The sequence below is a fragment of the Xyrauchen texanus genome, chromosome 36 (genome assembly GCF_025860055.1).
Source record: "Xyrauchen texanus isolate HMW12.3.18 chromosome 36, RBS_HiC_50CHRs, whole genome shotgun sequence".
Taxonomy (NCBI): domain Eukaryota; kingdom Metazoa; phylum Chordata; class Actinopteri; order Cypriniformes; family Catostomidae; genus Xyrauchen; species Xyrauchen texanus.
The window spans coordinates 2,751,680-2,769,312 of NC_068311.1; the positions used below are offsets into that span (position 1 = coordinate 2,751,680).

Consider the following 17,633-nt stretch of genomic DNA (forward strand, 5'->3'; position numbering starts at 1 on the left):
TGTGTTTGAGTTTTTAATGTATGTGCTCAGAGGTTGCACTGTCATAGCTCTGTCGACATAATTGCATTCTCTTCGTTATGTTTAATTTAAGAATCAAATGTATCTCCTAAATTCCTTTGTAGACTAAGAAAATAACGATGATTCTGATTGTGATTCTGTATGTATTCAATGTTTCAGATGTGCAGTGTTATGACTGGGGCGTGTGGAGTGGGGGATCGGTGCGTGTGTATGATGGAGAGGTGGCGTGGCTGTACTGTCCTCTCTTCTCTTATCCGACGCTCTACATCTACAGTCAGATTCAGAACAGCAGTCTGTCACTGTTGTGGTACAGACACACACACACACACGAGCTGGAGCAGCCCATCAACCTCAAACTACAAACACTGCATAAAGACCGAGAATATCTGTGGATTCAACCGGCCACAGAGCAGGACGCTGGACAGTACATCTGCATGCTCCGGTAAACACACATACACTCAAATATATATATGTAAATATATACAAATGTATGCTATATCGCACACATTGCTAACTGGTGCTTAAAAGTAAGCATACAGCTGTGCAATATCCTTAATATCCTTTTTAGAAAAATGGGGGCTGTTTGTGTTCACAATCACAATATACAGTGGCAAGAAAAAGTATGTGAACCCTTCAGAATTGGCTGGTTTTCGGCAATAATTGCTCATATCTCATTCTCATCTTCATCAAAGTCACAAGTGTTGTCCCAGTAAACATTCACAGTGCTGTGGAATAAGTATGTGAACCCCTAGGCTAAACAAAAGAGTCAGGAGTTGGCAAACCTGGCGTCCAATTAATGAAACGAGATTGGAGGTGTGGGTTAGAGCTACTTTGACTTGTAAAAAGCACTCAAACATTTCGAGTTTGCTATTCACAAGGAGCATCTGATGATGTGGACCATACCTCACACAAAAGATTTCAGAAGACCTACGATCAAGAACTGTTGATGTGCATAAAGCTGGAAAGGGTTAAAAAGTTATACCGAAGAGCTTAGATATGCATTTGTCCACAGTTAGACAAACTATCTATATATGGAGACGATTTAGTACTATAGGTACTCTCTCTAGAAGTGGCCGTCCAGCCAAGATGATTTAGTACTATATGTACTCTCTCTAGAAGTGACCGTCCAACCAAGATAATTTAGTACTATAGGTACTCTCTCTAGTAGTGGCCGTCCAGCCAAGATGATTTAGTACTATAGGTACTCTCTCTAGAAGACACCGTCCAGCCAAGATAATTTAGTACTGTAGGTACTCTCTCTAGAAGTGGCTGTCCAGCCAAGATGATTTAGTACTCTAGGTACTCTCTATAGAAGTGGCCATCCAGCCAAGATGATTTAGTACTATAGGTACTCTCTCTAGAAGTGGCCGTCCAGCCAAGATGATTTAGTACTGTAGGTACTCTCTCTAGAAGTGGCCGTCCAGCCAAGATGATTTAGTACTATAGGTACTCTCCCTAGAAGTGGCCGTCCAGCCAAGATGATTTAGTACTATAGGTACACTCTCTAGAAGTGGCCGTCCAGCCAAGATGATTTAGTACACTGCAAAAAATGATTTTCTAGACAAGTATTTTTGTCTTGTATTCCTGTCAAATTATCTAAACTTTCTTAAAACACGATTTATTTACTTGTCAAGCAAAATGGGATAAGATATTAAGTCTTGTTTTAAGATAAATCTGACTAAATTTAGTGAACTTTAGACTCAAAACAAGAAAAAAAATCTGCCAATGTGGTAAGCAAAATAAACTTAATTTAAAAGGAAAACAAGTTTATTTTGCTTATCCCATTGGCAGATTTTTTCTTGTTTTGAGTCTAAAGTTCACTAAATTTAGTTAGATTTATCTTAAAACAAGACTTAATATCTTATCCCATTTTGCTTGACAAGTAAATAAATCGTGTTTAAGAAAGTTTAGATAATTTGACAGGAATACAAGACAAAAATACTTGTCTAGAAAATCATTTTTTGCAGTGTACTATAGGTACTCTCTCTAGAAGTGGCCGTCCAGCCAAGATGATTTAGTACTATAGGTACTCTCTCTAGAAGTGGCCGTCCAGCCAAGATGATTTAGTACTATAGGTACTCTCTCTAGAAGTGGCCGTCCAGCCAAGATGATTTAGTACTATAGGTACTCTCTCTAGAAGTGGCCGTCCAGCCAAGATGATTTAGTACTATAGGTACTCTCTCTAGAAGTGGCCGTCCAGCCAAGATGATTTAGTACTATAGGTACTCTCTCTAGAAGTGGCCATCCAGCCAAGATGATTTAGTACTATAGGTACTCTCTCTAGAAGTGGACGTCCAGCCAAGATGATTTAGTAATATAGGTACTCTCTATAGAGTGGCCATCCAGCCAAGATGATTTAGTACTAAAGGTACTCTCTCTAGAAGTGGCCGTCCAGGCAAAATGATTTAGTACTATAGGTACTCTCTCTAGAAGTGGCCGTCCAGCCAAGATGATTTAGTACTATAGGTACTCTCTCTAGAAGTGGCCGTCCAGCCAAGATGATTTAGTACTATAGGTACTCTCTCTAGAAGTGGCCGTCCAGCCAAGATGATTTAGTACTATAGGTACTCTCTCTAGAAGTGGCCGTCCAGGCAAGATGATTTAGTACTATAGGTACTCTCTCTAGAAGTGGCCGTCCAGCCAAGATGATTTAGTACTATAGGTACTCTCTCTAGAAGTGGCCGTCCAGCCAAGATGATTTAGTACTATAGGTACTCTCTCTAGAAGTGGCCGTCCAGCCAAGATGATTTAGTACTATAGGTACTCTCTCTAGAAGTGGCCGTCCGGCCAAGATGACTCAAAGGGCTTAAGGACAATTTCAATATAAAATACTAATTATTTAAATTGTCCTATTAATTCCACACTTAACATTTTTCTCTGGTTTTTATGCAAAAAAAAAAAAAAAGATATAGCGACCTTTATATATTTTAGTCGGTGTCCTTGGCATTAAAATGTAAAAAATAAAAACAACTTTTCTGAACGATTTGACGATTCAAGTCGAATTTTGATTCCTAAACGTTTGCGAAGATATTAACGATAAAGTAAAAGTGCTTGTTATAGTGCCATCTAGGATCAGATGGTTGTGGGAGGGATTTGGGACCACCCTGACAAATTTGCTGTCTGTAGACACTTTTAGGGCAGAAGAATTATGATAATAGTTGTAATTATGCTAATAATAATAGTAAGAAGACAATCAGTACAAATACAATACAAATAGTTCACCTTCCGTTTTTGGACCCCTAATGAAATCATTCTGTAGATAAAATGCTCATATTGTGTGTATTTGTCTGTGGCAGCAACATTTCATCATGTGTAAAGATCGGTGTGGAGCTGGAGGTGATTCATCGGGATGGAGAGTGTGACATTAAAGCTCAACCACACCTGAACATATCTATACCGTTCCAAATTGAACGCACCCTCACCTGTCCTGACCTGCACACACTCACGCTGCCCAACAGCACACACTCCGTCACCTGGTACCATGTGAGTATCTGTGTGTGTGTGTGTTTGTGTGTGTGTGTGTGTGTGTGTGTGTTTGTGTGTGTCCTAATTGGCCGATCTTAATGATCTACATGAATAATGCAAATGTATAAGCTCAGTGAGGTAAGCAGGGGCTATATCATGAACCACTTTAAAAACAAAAAACAGGACCTTGTATTGAATTTTGTGATGCCCTCCTCCTTGTCACAGTCACTTTACAGGAGTGTGAAAGTGGCTAGTGTTTTTTTTATCTACATTCATAAACAAGAAGTTTCATCCACCGTCTTTCATATTCTCTCTCCGCAGTGGTGCAGGACTGATGCATTTTTGTTTAAAATGGACAGAGAGCTGAAAGGTGATGACGTTGTGATCTACAGGATGCTGGATCCCTACGCTGGTGTCTACACATGTGTGGTTTCATACCAGATGAACGGACGCTTGCTCAATTTCACACGCACAATAAACGTCACAGCTGTTGGTAAAGCGATAACTTCTCTTCTCACCTCATCTCGTTTTGCTCTTCTCTTACAATTGCTAATTTGATCCGAAGCAACTCTGGTGCATTTTTTTGCGGAGACCTGGGTGGAGTCACTCAGCACGCCCTGGATTCTAACTCGCGACTCCAGGGTATTTTTAATTCCCCATTGGCGTATAGGACTTTTTATTATTTTGATTTCTCTGTCAATAAGAAGTGCTACCAGTGGGGCTACCGGAGCACATTACTGGATCATCATAAACACACTTTCTCTGTCTCTTTGTCTCCTGTAGTTCCTGATATTGGCAATAAAGAGCCCTTTATTTTGAATCCTGCTAAAGATCAGATCTACTCCGTCACTCTGGGTGAGTGTGACTGAGTTATTTCTTGTTTCTTTACATGCTTGTTGTTAGGTGAAATGTTTCCATGGGAATTTTGGATGCTGGGTAGACCCTGAGAGACTCTAAAAATGGTGTAAAAGTACACTCAACCAGGGGTTAAATTGGTATTTTGGAGGTGGGGTAACCCTAAAAGTTGTTATTCTGCTAGTTATGCTGATTATGTCATTTGTATTGAAAGTTTTTATATTAAATGTAGGATTATCGGGGCCTGGGTAGCTCAGCGTGTATTGACGCTGACTATCACACCTGGAGTCGCAAGTGACTCCAGCCGGGTCTCCTTAGCAACCAAATTGGCCCGGTTGCTAGGGAGGGTAGAGTCACATGGGGTAACCTACTCGTGGTCGCTATAATGTGGTTCTTGCTCTCGGGGGGCACGTGGTATGTTGTACATGGATGCCGCGGAGAATAGAGCGAAGCCTCCACATGTGCTCCGTCTCCATGGTAACGCTCTCAACAAGCCACGTGATAAGATGCACGGATTGACGGTCTTAGAGGCGGAGCTAACTGAGATTCGTCCTCTGCCACCCGGATTGAAGTGAGTCACTACTCCACCACGAGGACTAAAGGCCATTTTTAAAATTATAGTGATTTTTAGCGAAATGCCTCAATGCTAGACATCCTATATTTACTGTACATTATCATGTCGAGAATCAATGGGTTCATCCAAAAGCTGAATATGTTGCTTTAAGAGGCTTTATATGGAGTTAGGATGAAAATAAGGTGCATTTCAAACTGTTCTGAGACCAGTGCAGACAGACAGCACACTGGAGGTTAAGTCTTTTACTAAATAGGGAGCAAGGGAGCATCCTATAGGTCTCTATGCAGTCCTGTGGAGGAATGGGTCAGGAGAAGTGAGAGGGTGTGGGACAGCGCTCATGTCAGGCTTCAAAGTGCCATCCGGGTTCAACGTATTCAGGCCAACCATAGGAGGCGTCCCCACCTGTGCCAGCTCGACCAACGTTGGCAAATTGAACTTGAACGTTATTTTGAGCAAGCATACTCTATAAAAGGAGACGCAATGTGTGAAATGGATGAAACAAAAACTGGACCGGATCATACAAGAAATGGAATCAATTGACAAACAAGCTGATAGTTCTTTGTTTCCTTTTTTGAATACAAAAGTTCCGTAACGGAACCGGAACGGATCCGGCCCTAATATTAGCCCGTGCACACAACTGTAGCTGACACTGTGAACTGTTTTGAGGGGAAGAAATTGCATATTAAAACTCTTGCAATTCTTGTGTTGACGTTTCAGGTAGACGGGCGGAACTGTCCTGTCGAGTAAAGCTGCCTCACCTATATGATGAAAAGCAAGAGATTTGGTGGACTATTGATAACAGAACTGTGGAACAACTCGCCGACTCACGATTCACCTCACCGGAGGCCGAGTACAGACCGCCATATACATCTCTCACTTTCTCTGGCTGTCTCTAGTGTGTTTCGTTGAATGTGTGTGTGATTGTGCTTTCAGGATTGTGTCTGATTATTACGGCGATCAGATAAAACAGAGGTTCCTGTACGTCATGGATTTCTCAGCTGATGACCTGAAGAGAGAGTTTCAATGCTCTACCAGAAACAGTCGCGGCTTCAACACCAGTAGAGCTGTACTCAAGGCAGAATGTAAACACACACACACACACACACACACATCACACACACACAAATGCACACACACACACAAATGCACACACACACACACATGCACACACACACACACACACAAATGCACACACACAAACGCACACAAACAAACGCACACACACACACAAATGCACACACACACACACAAATGCACACACACACACAAATGCACACACACACACAGCTTTATATATATTACAGTAATAGCTTTACTCACATGGTACAAAATAGCCCTACATTGCCAAAGCATTTGTAAAAATAGATGTAAACATGAGTTAAAATAAAATCAGCCATTTTTTTTATTATTTACCCACATTTTAAAGGGATAGTTCACCCTACAATCTAAAAATTATCTCATCATTTACTCACCCTCATGCCATCCCAGGCATGTAAGACTTTCTTTCTTCTGCAGAACACAAGTGAAGATTTTTAGAAGAATATCTCAGCTCTGTAGGTCCATACTTGAAGCTCCAAAAAGCACGTAAATTAAGCATAAAAGTGGATTAATCCATGTCTTCTGAAACGACCTAACCATTTTAGGTGAGAAAAGACTAGGGATACACCGATACGACCACGAGGAGGTTACCCCATGTGACTCTACCCTCCCTAGCAACTTTAAAACCCTTCAGCTTTTATTTTGACGGTCTGAACACTCCAGGAAGTCCTGTAAGTGTCTGTATGTAGGCTAGTTTGCTTCTTGTTCAAATTCTGGTTAAATGCTCCTCTTGTGCCGTTCTAAACGCAATGATCATTGAACCGAACCTTTGAGCATCTACATCTGAGATGTTGTTCGTGACTAGCGCTGAAATATGAAAATAGCCGCGAGCTCTGAGGGCTGAAAATAGCCGTGACCGCCTCACCAGCCTGCGCGTGTTATGTATGTGTGTCAACAGAGCAGCAGCATTCACTGCAACGCACTGCGCATGCATACTGTATATTTACTAATTAAACGCAGCCTTTTACATTTCACAAAGCTGATAGTGGCTTTAAGAGGCTTTGAATAAAATGCACGAGTCATATGGACTACTTTAATGGTGCTTTTATGACATTTATGGAGCTTACATTAACACGACTAACACACAGTATCAGATTTGGATCAGGCTCATCAGACCGATACCCGATCCGTCTAAAAACATCAGGTATCAAATTGGTAACAATTTATAAATATATACCAAAATATAACTATATTTTTCACTATCGCCGGTAATCTTGACATCAGCAGTCACCTTGGAGCTCATGATTTCAAGCTTGATTACAATTCCTAGTGCTAGACGCATGCGCAGAGCGCTAGATGGCGCTAGGAAGTGTCATTGAGCTTGAAATCATGATCGTCAAGGAGACTGCTGATGTCAAGATGACCGGTAATCGTGAAAAAGGAGTTATATTTTGGTTTATTCTCACCCGAAATCAATTTGATCGCTTCAGAAGACATGGATTTAACCACTGGAGTCGTATGGATTACTTTTATGCTGCCTTTATGTGCTTTTTGGTGCTTCAAAGTTCTGGCCACCATTCACTTCCATTGTATGGACCGACAGAGCTGAGATATACTTCTAAAAAAATGTGTTTGTGTTCTGCTGAAGAAAGGAAGTCGTACACATCTGGGATGGCATGAGGGTGAGTAAATGATGAGAGAATTTTCATTTTTGGGTGAACTATTCCTTTAAGCAATTAATGCATTTTACACACATTTTAAGAACTGGGTACCTCAGTGGTAAAGATGCTGGCCACCACCTCTGAAGTTCGCTAGTTCGAATACCAGGGCGTGCTGAGTGACTCCAGCAGGGTCTCCTTAGCAACCAAATTTGCCTGGTTGCTAGGGAGGGTAGAGTCACATGGGATAACCTCCTCGTGGTCGCTATAATGTGGTTCTCGCTCTCGGTGGGGCGTGTGGTGAGTTGTGCGTGGATGCCGTGGAGAATAATGTGAAGCCTCCACACATGCTACGTCTCCGCGGTAACGCTCTCAACCAGTCACTTGATAAGATGTGCGGATTGACGGTCTCAGATGCAGAGGCAACTGAGATTCGTCCTCCGCCACACGGATTGAGACGAGTCGCTACGCCATCACGAGGACTTGGAGCGCATTGGGAATTGGGCGTTCCAAATTGGGAGAAAAAGGGGATTTTTTTCACATAGTTTATAGGGAGGTTTCACCAGATTTAGCCCTAATATTGTTCTTGTGTGTATGTACAATCTTTTTTTTATGTGTGTGTGTGTAGTGTATGTCCCCACTCTGGAGTTGGGTTGTGGGTTAGGTGTGACTCTCGCCCTCATGTTGATGATGTTTGTCATCTATCACGTGTTCTGGCTTGAACTTCTGCTGCTGTACCGCTCCTGGTTTGGCACTGATGAGAGCTTCACAGGTGAGAAATCTGCACTTTTCCATCCAATCCATGGCTATCAAGCTCCAAAAATGAATGAAAAACACCACGCAAGTATCCTAAAAGCAGTTCATATGACTCATGCACTATATTCCAAGTCTTCTGAAGCCATACGCCCACATTTATTGGAGTTATTGGGCCAAATCAAGTCATAACCATCTCTTTCTGTCTGTCTATCTTCAGATGATAAGAAGTATGACGTGTACATCTCGTACGCCCGGAACAGCGAGGAGGAAGAGTTTGTGCTGTCCACGTTGCGTCGAGTTCTGGAGACAGAATTCGGTTACTCTGTCTGTATATTCGACCGAGACAGTCTCCCAGGAGGGAGTGAGTACAACAGATGTGTGTTTGCATCAGTGTCAGAAATTAACCTCTACAATAATGGGCAACATTTGATATTCATGACTGAATCAGGGCTGGACTGGTAATCTGGGATACCGGGCATTTTCCCGGTGGGCCGACGCACTTTGGGGCCGATCAGGGGCGGACTGGCCATCGGGAGAACCGAGGGGGCTGGTCGATCGTCCGCGAAACGTGCCGAATGGGCCGCGATAAACTCATATGAGCCACCGCGTTACGCAGTACGGACCGCAGTACGGCGCCGCGATATGCAGATAAAGGACAGCGAACACCCCCCGTTCAACAACTATTGAGAATAACAAGAACCATAATAAGTTGACTTTACTCAATTTAATTGAGTAATGGCTTCTCCAAAACTTGTGTGTTTAAGTTCACTTAACTTGGTGATCATATAGAATGAACTTAACTATTTAAGTTAACTCAGGTTTGCTATTTATATGTTGTTGTTTCTACTTAACAGGGTCCAACTTGACCAAACGGGACACAAATCACCCTAAAGATGACATCACAAGTAACAGCTAAAGAATACTACAAAATAGCTAAAACCTCTATTAATTCTTAATAATAACTATTTAAATGCCCCCTTATGTTCCCTTTGACCACGCAAATGTAAATAAATTATTCAAGTGCAAGGAATTATGGGTATTCCTCAAAGCCTCCGTTTTGCACTCAATAGTTTTAGTTATAAACACTTAAAATCGTATACATCTGTTCTTAGAGGAACATATATATTTGAGTTATAAGCCTAAAACTTGACATTTATAGCGACATGACAAGCGATTTTAGCCGCTACACCCCCTCTTTCCAAAACCAGCACTCCAAAGACACCAAATTAGCTTTATTGAGACCACGGCTGGGTCGACACACTTTGGGGCTGATCAGTGGCGGATTGGCAATCAGAAGAAACGAGCGGGCCAGTGGGTCGGCCGCGAAACGGACCGAATGGGCCGCGATAAGCTAAAATTAGGCTCCGCGTTACGCAGAACGAACCACAAAACGGCGCCGTGATATGCAGAATAGAATAGCGAACACCCCCCGATGCTATGTAAGATCCCGGGCGATTTCTCTTCCCAGTCCAGCCATGATTGAGACCAACATCATGCCGAAACGGATGTTAAAACAACAGCTGCAAAATAGCGCCCCCCGCTGACGACTCTTACGAACAACATGGCATAAAAATGGCATTACGCCTCAATAATTCGCTGCAACTACAATACAATGAGAACAGGCAAAATCGCATACAGCCACTTTTATTGTTGTTATTATAATGGAATCATAATCATTAATATTATTGTTATTAAACTAATTCAGCAAATAGGGTGCAAATTCATAAATTTGACATAAATAGGAAGGGTTTTGCATGTTTGGAAAATTTATTATTATGCTGGCGTGTTTAATTGCATCTTATTTTAACGGATCCGAAAAATCTGCATTCACAGATTGAACTGGTTGCATCCGCCAAAGGGGGGCGCTATATCGCGGACGTTTTTTTTTTACGTTTAAATTTAAACTTAAGTCAGGCATATGAGGTATCATTTGAAAGCTTAGAATCTGACCTTTTCAGGGATAACCATCACTTCTGCATGTATGTTCCTTAAATTAACAAAATGAGGCCTCAAAATATTTGCTTTGAAAATTAGCACCCCCTAGAGGTAACGGGGTAGATATATTCATATGAAGTTCTTCACGTAGCACCTAACTAGACAAGTCATATATCAAATGAAAGCTCTCATTCTCAGGAATGTGCCTGTATAGGTTATTTTGTTTCCCTAATACCACAGTTCAAAAGATTTTCAAAAGAATCACAAAGTGAAATATGATTTCTGTAATTCGTCAAATACAACGTCTCTTTTATGCTCTGATAACTGCTGCTTTAAGCCCCAAAATAGCCAAAAACTTTATATCTGCTTTTACATACAAAATTAGCCATTTCTTACTTGTCGGTGAGCTTGCTTGGCTGAATAATCCAATGTTATATCTGAGATGTCCAGAACAAAATATGCCATTAAGAAGGAAAAGCATTTTAAAGAAATATTTGTTCGACTATTGATGATACAGTGTTATATATCATTGCAAAGGGGAGGATCTCAGCTTTCTAATGACACCCAGATTGAGCTTGTAGTCCACTCAGAGGCCGAGATATTCAGTGCAATAACGAGGGAAAATTAGACTGAATGTCTATGGACGAGCACATCTGTGAGGGCTAAAATGTTATTTTTGCCCTAAGATCTGGTTCATTTCTGACCCTGGTGTGCATGTTTGTGCATGTTTGTGCATGTTTCTGTGTGTGTGACTGTATTAACGTGTATCTGTGTGTGTGTAGCTATAACAGATGATACACTGAGGTTTGTGGGTCAGAGTCGCAGGCTGGTGGTTGTTGTCAGTCCGAGTAGTGCCGTCCGCGGGACGCAGGCCCTGCTCGAGCTGCAGGCCGGGTTAACCAGCATGCTGCATGGTGGCAGTCTCAGAGTGGTTCTGATCCAGTTTAAACCGGTTCGGCGGAAGAGCTGGGTCAAAGAGCTGCGGCGTGCCCGGCTGGCACTGACCCTCATACGCTGGCAGGGAGAGAAATCGGCTCCGATCTCCTCACGATTCTGGAAACATCTACAACTGGAGCTGCCCATGAGGAGAAACACACACACACCACTGACAGAGAATACACACAACACTGACACGCAACTCACAGATATCACACACACACGCAACTCACATTAACATAAGACATTAACTCAAATGCACCCGACACACACACACACACACACACACAAAACACACATCGTGGAAAAGAGTAGCTTATAGATGCTTATTCTTCAAGTGCGTTACAGTACAGACATATTTACAGAGTGAACTGCAATTTGTTAAACGTTAAAAAAGGTATTTTTTTGCAAAAGATGACAATATTTATTGCATCATAATAATAAGAGAATTTTTGAAGACTCATGCCGTTTTGTTTACTTATTATTATTCTTTTTATTTATTCATTTAGTGACGAAGATTGCTTGCAAGGGAGGTGTGTTCAAAAGCATTTGTCAGTACTTAAAAAGAAAAGTATCGTATTACTTAATCACTTTTCAGGTATCCGTTGTATTATGGTGTAATTATAAGAGTAACATACGTTAAACTTGTTACTTTTGAAAGTGCAATGATTATAAAATGTGTCATTTGTTATCGCTAACTCTGGTAATGTAAAGTTTTGTAATGTCACTGCAGCTGGAGACAAGTACATCTGGCTGCAGCCTGGAAAGGGGCGGGGCAACGCATGGGGCGGGGTACTCTCATTGGCTCGCTCGTCTTTCATGTGTGTACATGATAGGAAATGCGGCAGTAGTCGGTGTAAGCGAAATAACTTTTATACTTTTGATTATGGCTCGTAAGTGTTATGAAATTGTGTTGTACCAAACGGGTCATTGCAAACAAATGTAGCAGGACTGAGTGGCATGGACTGATGAACATTCAAATCTGTAAACCCAAAGTTTGCACCGATGCATTTTCACGTCAGTTTCTGGCTTTATAAATCTCAATTTGTTCACCAGTTTTAACACAAGATAAAATCCGTAGAATTTAGGATTGAATATTACATACAAGTAGGCACTAAAATCAAATTGTCTGGCTAAACTGTTCAACAGCTCTCAAATGGTGTAAAGTAACTTTTGTACTTTAATTTATTTTCACAGTACAACCACAAAACAGCACTTAAAACCTCTCAAATCGGCACTTACAACCTCACAAATGGGCACTCACAACCTCTCAAATTGGCACATACAAGCTCTCAAATGGGCACTTACAAGCTCTCAAATGGGCACTTACAAGCTCTCAAATGGGCACTTACAAGCTCTCAAATGGGCACATACAACCTCTCAAATGGGCACATACAACCTCTCAAATGGGCACATACAACCTCTCAAATGGGCACTTACAACCTCTCAAATGGGCACTTACAAGCTCTCAAATGGGCACTCACAACCTCTCAAATGGGCACTTACAACCTCTCAAATGGGCACTTACAACCTCTCAAATGGGCACTTACAACCTCTCAAAAGGGCACTTACAACCTCTCAAATGGGCACTCACAACCTCTCAAATGGGCACTTACAACCTCTCAAATGGGCACTTACAAGCTCTCAAATGGGCACTTATAACCTCTCAAATGGGCACATACAACCTCTCAAATGGGCACTTACAACCTCACAAATTGGCACTTACAACCTCTCAAATGGGCACTTACAACCTCTCAAATGGGCACTCACAAGCTCTCAAATGGGCACTTACAACCTCTCAAATGGGCACTTACAACCTCTCAAATGGGCACTTACAACCTCACAAATTGGCACTCACAACCTCTCAAATTGGCACTCACAACCTCTCAAATGGGCACTTACAACCTCTCAAATGGGCACTTACAACCTCTCAAATGGGCACTCACAACCTCTCAAATGGGCACTTACAACCTCTCAAATTGGCACTCACAACCTCTCAAATGGGCACTCACAACCTCTCAAATGGGCACTTACAAGCTCTCAAATGGGCACTTACAACCTCACAAATTGGCACTCACAACCTCTCAAATTGGCACTCACAACCTCTCAAATGGGCACTTACAACCTCTCAAATGGGCACTTACAACCTCTCAAATGGGCACTCACAACCTCTCAAATGGGCACTTACAACCTCTCAAATGGGCACTCACAACCTCTCAAATGGGCACTCACAACCTCTCAAATGGGCACTTACAAGCTCTCAAATGGGCACTTACAACCTCACAAATGGGCACTCACAACCTCTCAAATCTGGCACTGCACCTTTAAATCTTCACACTTTCACTTTTGCGAAAACCCTGTTGCAAAACTCACTTGCGCGCTCACATGAGAGCAGGACCGGTGTTCAGCTGGGGATGCGGCAATGAAGGCATTTTATTGGTTAATGCCTAGCCAATGATTGCCACCGGTGTGGATCGTGTTAACTGCGGATGTGAAGAATTTCACTTGCTTTTTCGGCAGATTCGTTCAATGTGAATTTCCAAGGAGCAAAGAAAAGACGTTTTAAGACATTATAAAGTGTTGGTAATATTATTAACCCGCTATGTTTCATTGATGTCTATTCTAATGAATTTTACACAGTTTAAGAGCGGTTTCACAGGGTAACATCTGGTGTCCCATGTGGGACACTGGTTTGAATGGGAACTTGTCAGAGCAGTAAATCGCAAGTTTTTACTGCAAATTCACATTGAACGAATCTGCTGAAAAGGTTTACTTTAATATCAACACATCAACAATGACCAAATCTTCTACCATGTATGCCTATGAAAGATGATCGATCCAATGAGAGTCAGTTGGGTGGAGTGGCACATGTAGCCCCGTCCCGTTCTGCGGGCTGCAGACAGGTCCTTCTCGCTGTAGGTGTGTAACCGTACATCCGCCACAAGAGAGCAGAGACCTGCTGGAAATAATGCTGACCAGACACCAGATATGTTTTTGTTCCTTATGTCATTAATTAGGGGTCACAGATGCTGCGTAGACACCTATTGTATATATTCGGGTTTTCTTTTTATTCTCTTTCTGGCTGGGAGTCAATGGCAGCCCATAGAAAACTTTGGAGGAAAGTTGTGAAATTTGGCACACTGATAGAGGATAGTCTTAAAGGGAACTGTCCCAAATTTGGGGTCTCTAACGCAAACCCTCTAGAGCCACCAACTGTTCAAAGTTAAGTTGTGACACACGTTTCGGCCTGTAACTTCTAGGCCTCATCTGATTCCTTGGGTCATGCTGAGTCCCAATAAGTCCCACATACATTTGGTAATAGCGCCACCTACTGGTCAAATGTTATAATGAGCTGCATTGTAATATAAGCATGTCTACTTTATATGTTTTTATACCACTTTTCTTATAATCAGTGATCAGACTTCATTACATGCCGTTAGTGTGCTTGGGCCCGTAAATGCTGCTTGTCACTATGTAACACACATCAAGATCTGCTCATTATACATCTCATTTTATTATCTGTATGTTTTATTTGCAATGTTTTTATTGTTATTGTCATTCATCACTGTTTTGAATCTTTTCTGATCATGCCATGTACAGTATGCACCATGTACTCTCATTGTATATTTTTTTAAATACAAGCTTTACATTTAAGTTACATCCAATTTCATCATTTCATTTTTTATTTATTTTCAATCCTGTTTTAATTACTCACTGAGTCTATGGAAATTACTATATTGCTATCTGAAGTTTAGAGAAACAGATTTAAAGCAGGAAACCTTCATATTTCATTGATTTAATCGGAATATAAACACTTTAAGTCTTACAGTAAGACTAATACGCACAGTTTTGCATTGCACATACAGATATACACATATGCAGTATTTATCAGTTCAAACACTTACAGTTGTGAGTCCAGACAACTCATTTAATACTGCAGCAAAGATCCCCTCGACAACACCTGGAGGGAGTTGAAGTCTGTGCTAATTTCAAACACACCTTGAAATGTTTGCATGAGTACGGAAGCCCTGAAAAAAAATGTGTCTCATTTCCTTCCTGGATTCAAAATCATTTTTTTTCTCTCTCTCTTTAAAAAAAAAAAAAAAAAAAAATGAATGCAGTACCAACCTTGGCCACCAGGTGCCGCTATCAGTAAACGTATAATCTTATGCTTTTAATGCTTTCTCTGTTGCTTTATGTCATGTGCAGACTTTGATGGTGGAATGTAGTATATATTAATATAACGATTTCTCTACGCATTTGAAACACACGGAAAATGTGTTTAATGTGATCAGGGCTGGACTGGTAATCTGGCATACCGGGCATTTTCCCGGTGGGCCGACGCACTTTTGGGGCGATCAGGGGCGTACTCATAGAACAGAGCGGGCCTGTGGTACGTGAATGGGCTGTGATAAGCGACAATGAGCCGCCGCATTATGCAGAACGGATCACAAAACGGTGCCGCGATATACAGAAAAGGACAGCGAGCACGTGCACACCCACCCACCAGCCGCTCAACGGTTAGGCCAGTTGCCATGTAAAATCCCGGGCCGATTTCTCTTCCCAGTCCAGCCCTGAATGTGATACAATTATATTTAAAAACTTAGTTTCTGCATACCGCATTACTTTTTTTGAAGAGAAGGAAAACTAAATTTAAGACTTCGGCTCAGGAAGGAATGTTTTTTATTCCACCTTGCGGTTCAGGGCTTCCGTATGTGAGTGATCAGTGATTGGAGGAAGTAAGAAATCGTAGCCAATCACAGACTGTCTTTCTTCATTGTGTGGAGTCGAGAGATGACAGTCAGCATTTGTTCAGGGCTATGTTTGCAATACAAAACTACTCCTATATTTTTGCAGCATGTGTACATTGTTTTATTTGCATGCAGTACTTGTATGATCTATGCATTTAGCCAAAAATGTGCGTTAAACCACCAGAGCCCACTGTGTGATATTGCATCCTATAGTGCAATCCGACTCTGCATTTCCAAAGTGTCGACTTCAATCAGACTCCCAAAAGCTGAGACAGTTTTCCACATACTATTAAAATAAATACTCTGCCGTAAACAGTATTTGCAGCGGATGCAATAAGCAGCATGCTAGTTCTTTCATTGCAGTGATAAAAGAGTGATTGCACACTCCGAGTATTTTCCCATTTATTTTCTCCATTTGAAATAAAATAGATCAAATATAAATCACAGAAGACATCATTACTCCCATGTTAACATTAGCTAACATTGCCTAGCTAGCATCATAAACTCACTACAGCGCTGCATGCAGCGACTGTTCTGATTGGAGAGTCGTGCTTAAGGATTATGGGTAATGTAGTTCACTACTACGAGTCTCAAACACGCAGACAGTCTCAGAGATCATGGTAGGTCTTTTTTTATATATGTTTATATTACATTATCGCATGATGAGATGGCATTTTTACTTCATGAACCATTCTGTTACGCTCCATTTGTTGGAATGAAGTTAAAAGCGCTGTTCTGGCATCTAATGTTTGTTTTTGTCTCTCTCAGATCTGTTGGAGTCGGTGCTCAGGTGTATGCAGGCGTGCCGTAGATTACTGGTGGTCTTGAGTTCCGACTGTTTGTGCGAGAAGAGCGTCAGTCTGCTGGAATGTCGCCTGTGTTTGTACCTGCTTCACACTTCTCGCACTCCCGTCATCACAGTCAGGCGCCACACGCTCAGCGCCCCCTGCAGCGACATCATGGAACTGCGCAACAACTCCACCAGCATCCGCTGGCACGGAGCGCGCTCAGAGCGAACAAACTCACGGTTCTGGAAGCTCCTGCGGTTGGCTCTGCCCCTACGACCTCTCTCGCTTGGGAAGAGACTCATCGATAGCACTTCCTCGCATTCGGACTTGGCGTCCGTGGCCACACGTTACAAACAAGTGCAGTCGATATCGCTCAGACACAACCGCCGCAGTAAAGCGCTGGAGGTCAGCAGAGGTAACAGGGGTTGGGTCGGGATGAGGCATTTGGGTGTACGGGAGAGAAGGGGGTGGGGCTGTGAGCAGAATGGGCGTGGCTGTGCCATCTGTGTGAGTTTTGAGGAGAGTCACAGAATTTGGGGCGGAGTCATTGCACCTCAGTGGAACACACACCTGCACCAACCCGTGGCCAATGGAAGGATACCTCATGTCACACACAGCTCAAATACTGAGCCTGGAAACGACCCTGGCAACGACCTCTGCCCCTGCGAACCGATCAACAACAACCAGAATAATGAACTGCAAACAACACATTGTTGACGCACACAAATGGCTTGAGAAATAACACAACTGAATTTAAATCTGTAGACTGTACACACACACACACACACACACACACACACACACACACACACACATACTTCACAATTTAAAATTATCATGAGTTATGCAACTATTTATC

General features: G+C 42.1%; 1 protein-coding gene across 2 annotated transcripts in view; it reads left to right on the forward strand.

Moving 5' to 3' along the window:
* LOC127629578 (interleukin-1 receptor accessory protein) overlaps nucleotides 1-17,633 on the forward strand; it is a 37,005-nt gene extending 19,372 nt beyond the window's left edge. Inside the window, exons 3-11 of one of the 2 annotated variants that reach the window (XM_052106675.1) lie at nucleotides 178-460; nucleotides 3,315-3,501; nucleotides 3,805-3,976; nucleotides 4,267-4,338; nucleotides 5,630-5,762; nucleotides 5,846-5,994; nucleotides 8,237-8,380; nucleotides 8,582-8,725; nucleotides 16,755-17,633. In XM_052106675.1, the coding sequence (XP_051962635.1) occupies nucleotides 178-460; nucleotides 3,315-3,501; nucleotides 3,805-3,976; nucleotides 4,267-4,338; nucleotides 5,630-5,762; nucleotides 5,846-5,994; nucleotides 8,237-8,380; nucleotides 8,582-8,725; nucleotides 16,755-17,491 (2,021 nt within the window). In that variant the 3' untranslated portion in view covers nucleotides 17,492-17,633. Of the gene's footprint in view, nucleotides 1-177; nucleotides 461-3,314; nucleotides 3,502-3,804; nucleotides 3,977-4,266; nucleotides 4,339-5,629; nucleotides 5,763-5,845; nucleotides 5,995-8,236; nucleotides 8,381-8,581; nucleotides 8,726-11,081; nucleotides 11,996-16,754 lie in introns of those variants that run through there. The other variant, XM_052106676.1, reaches the window with a different exon arrangement.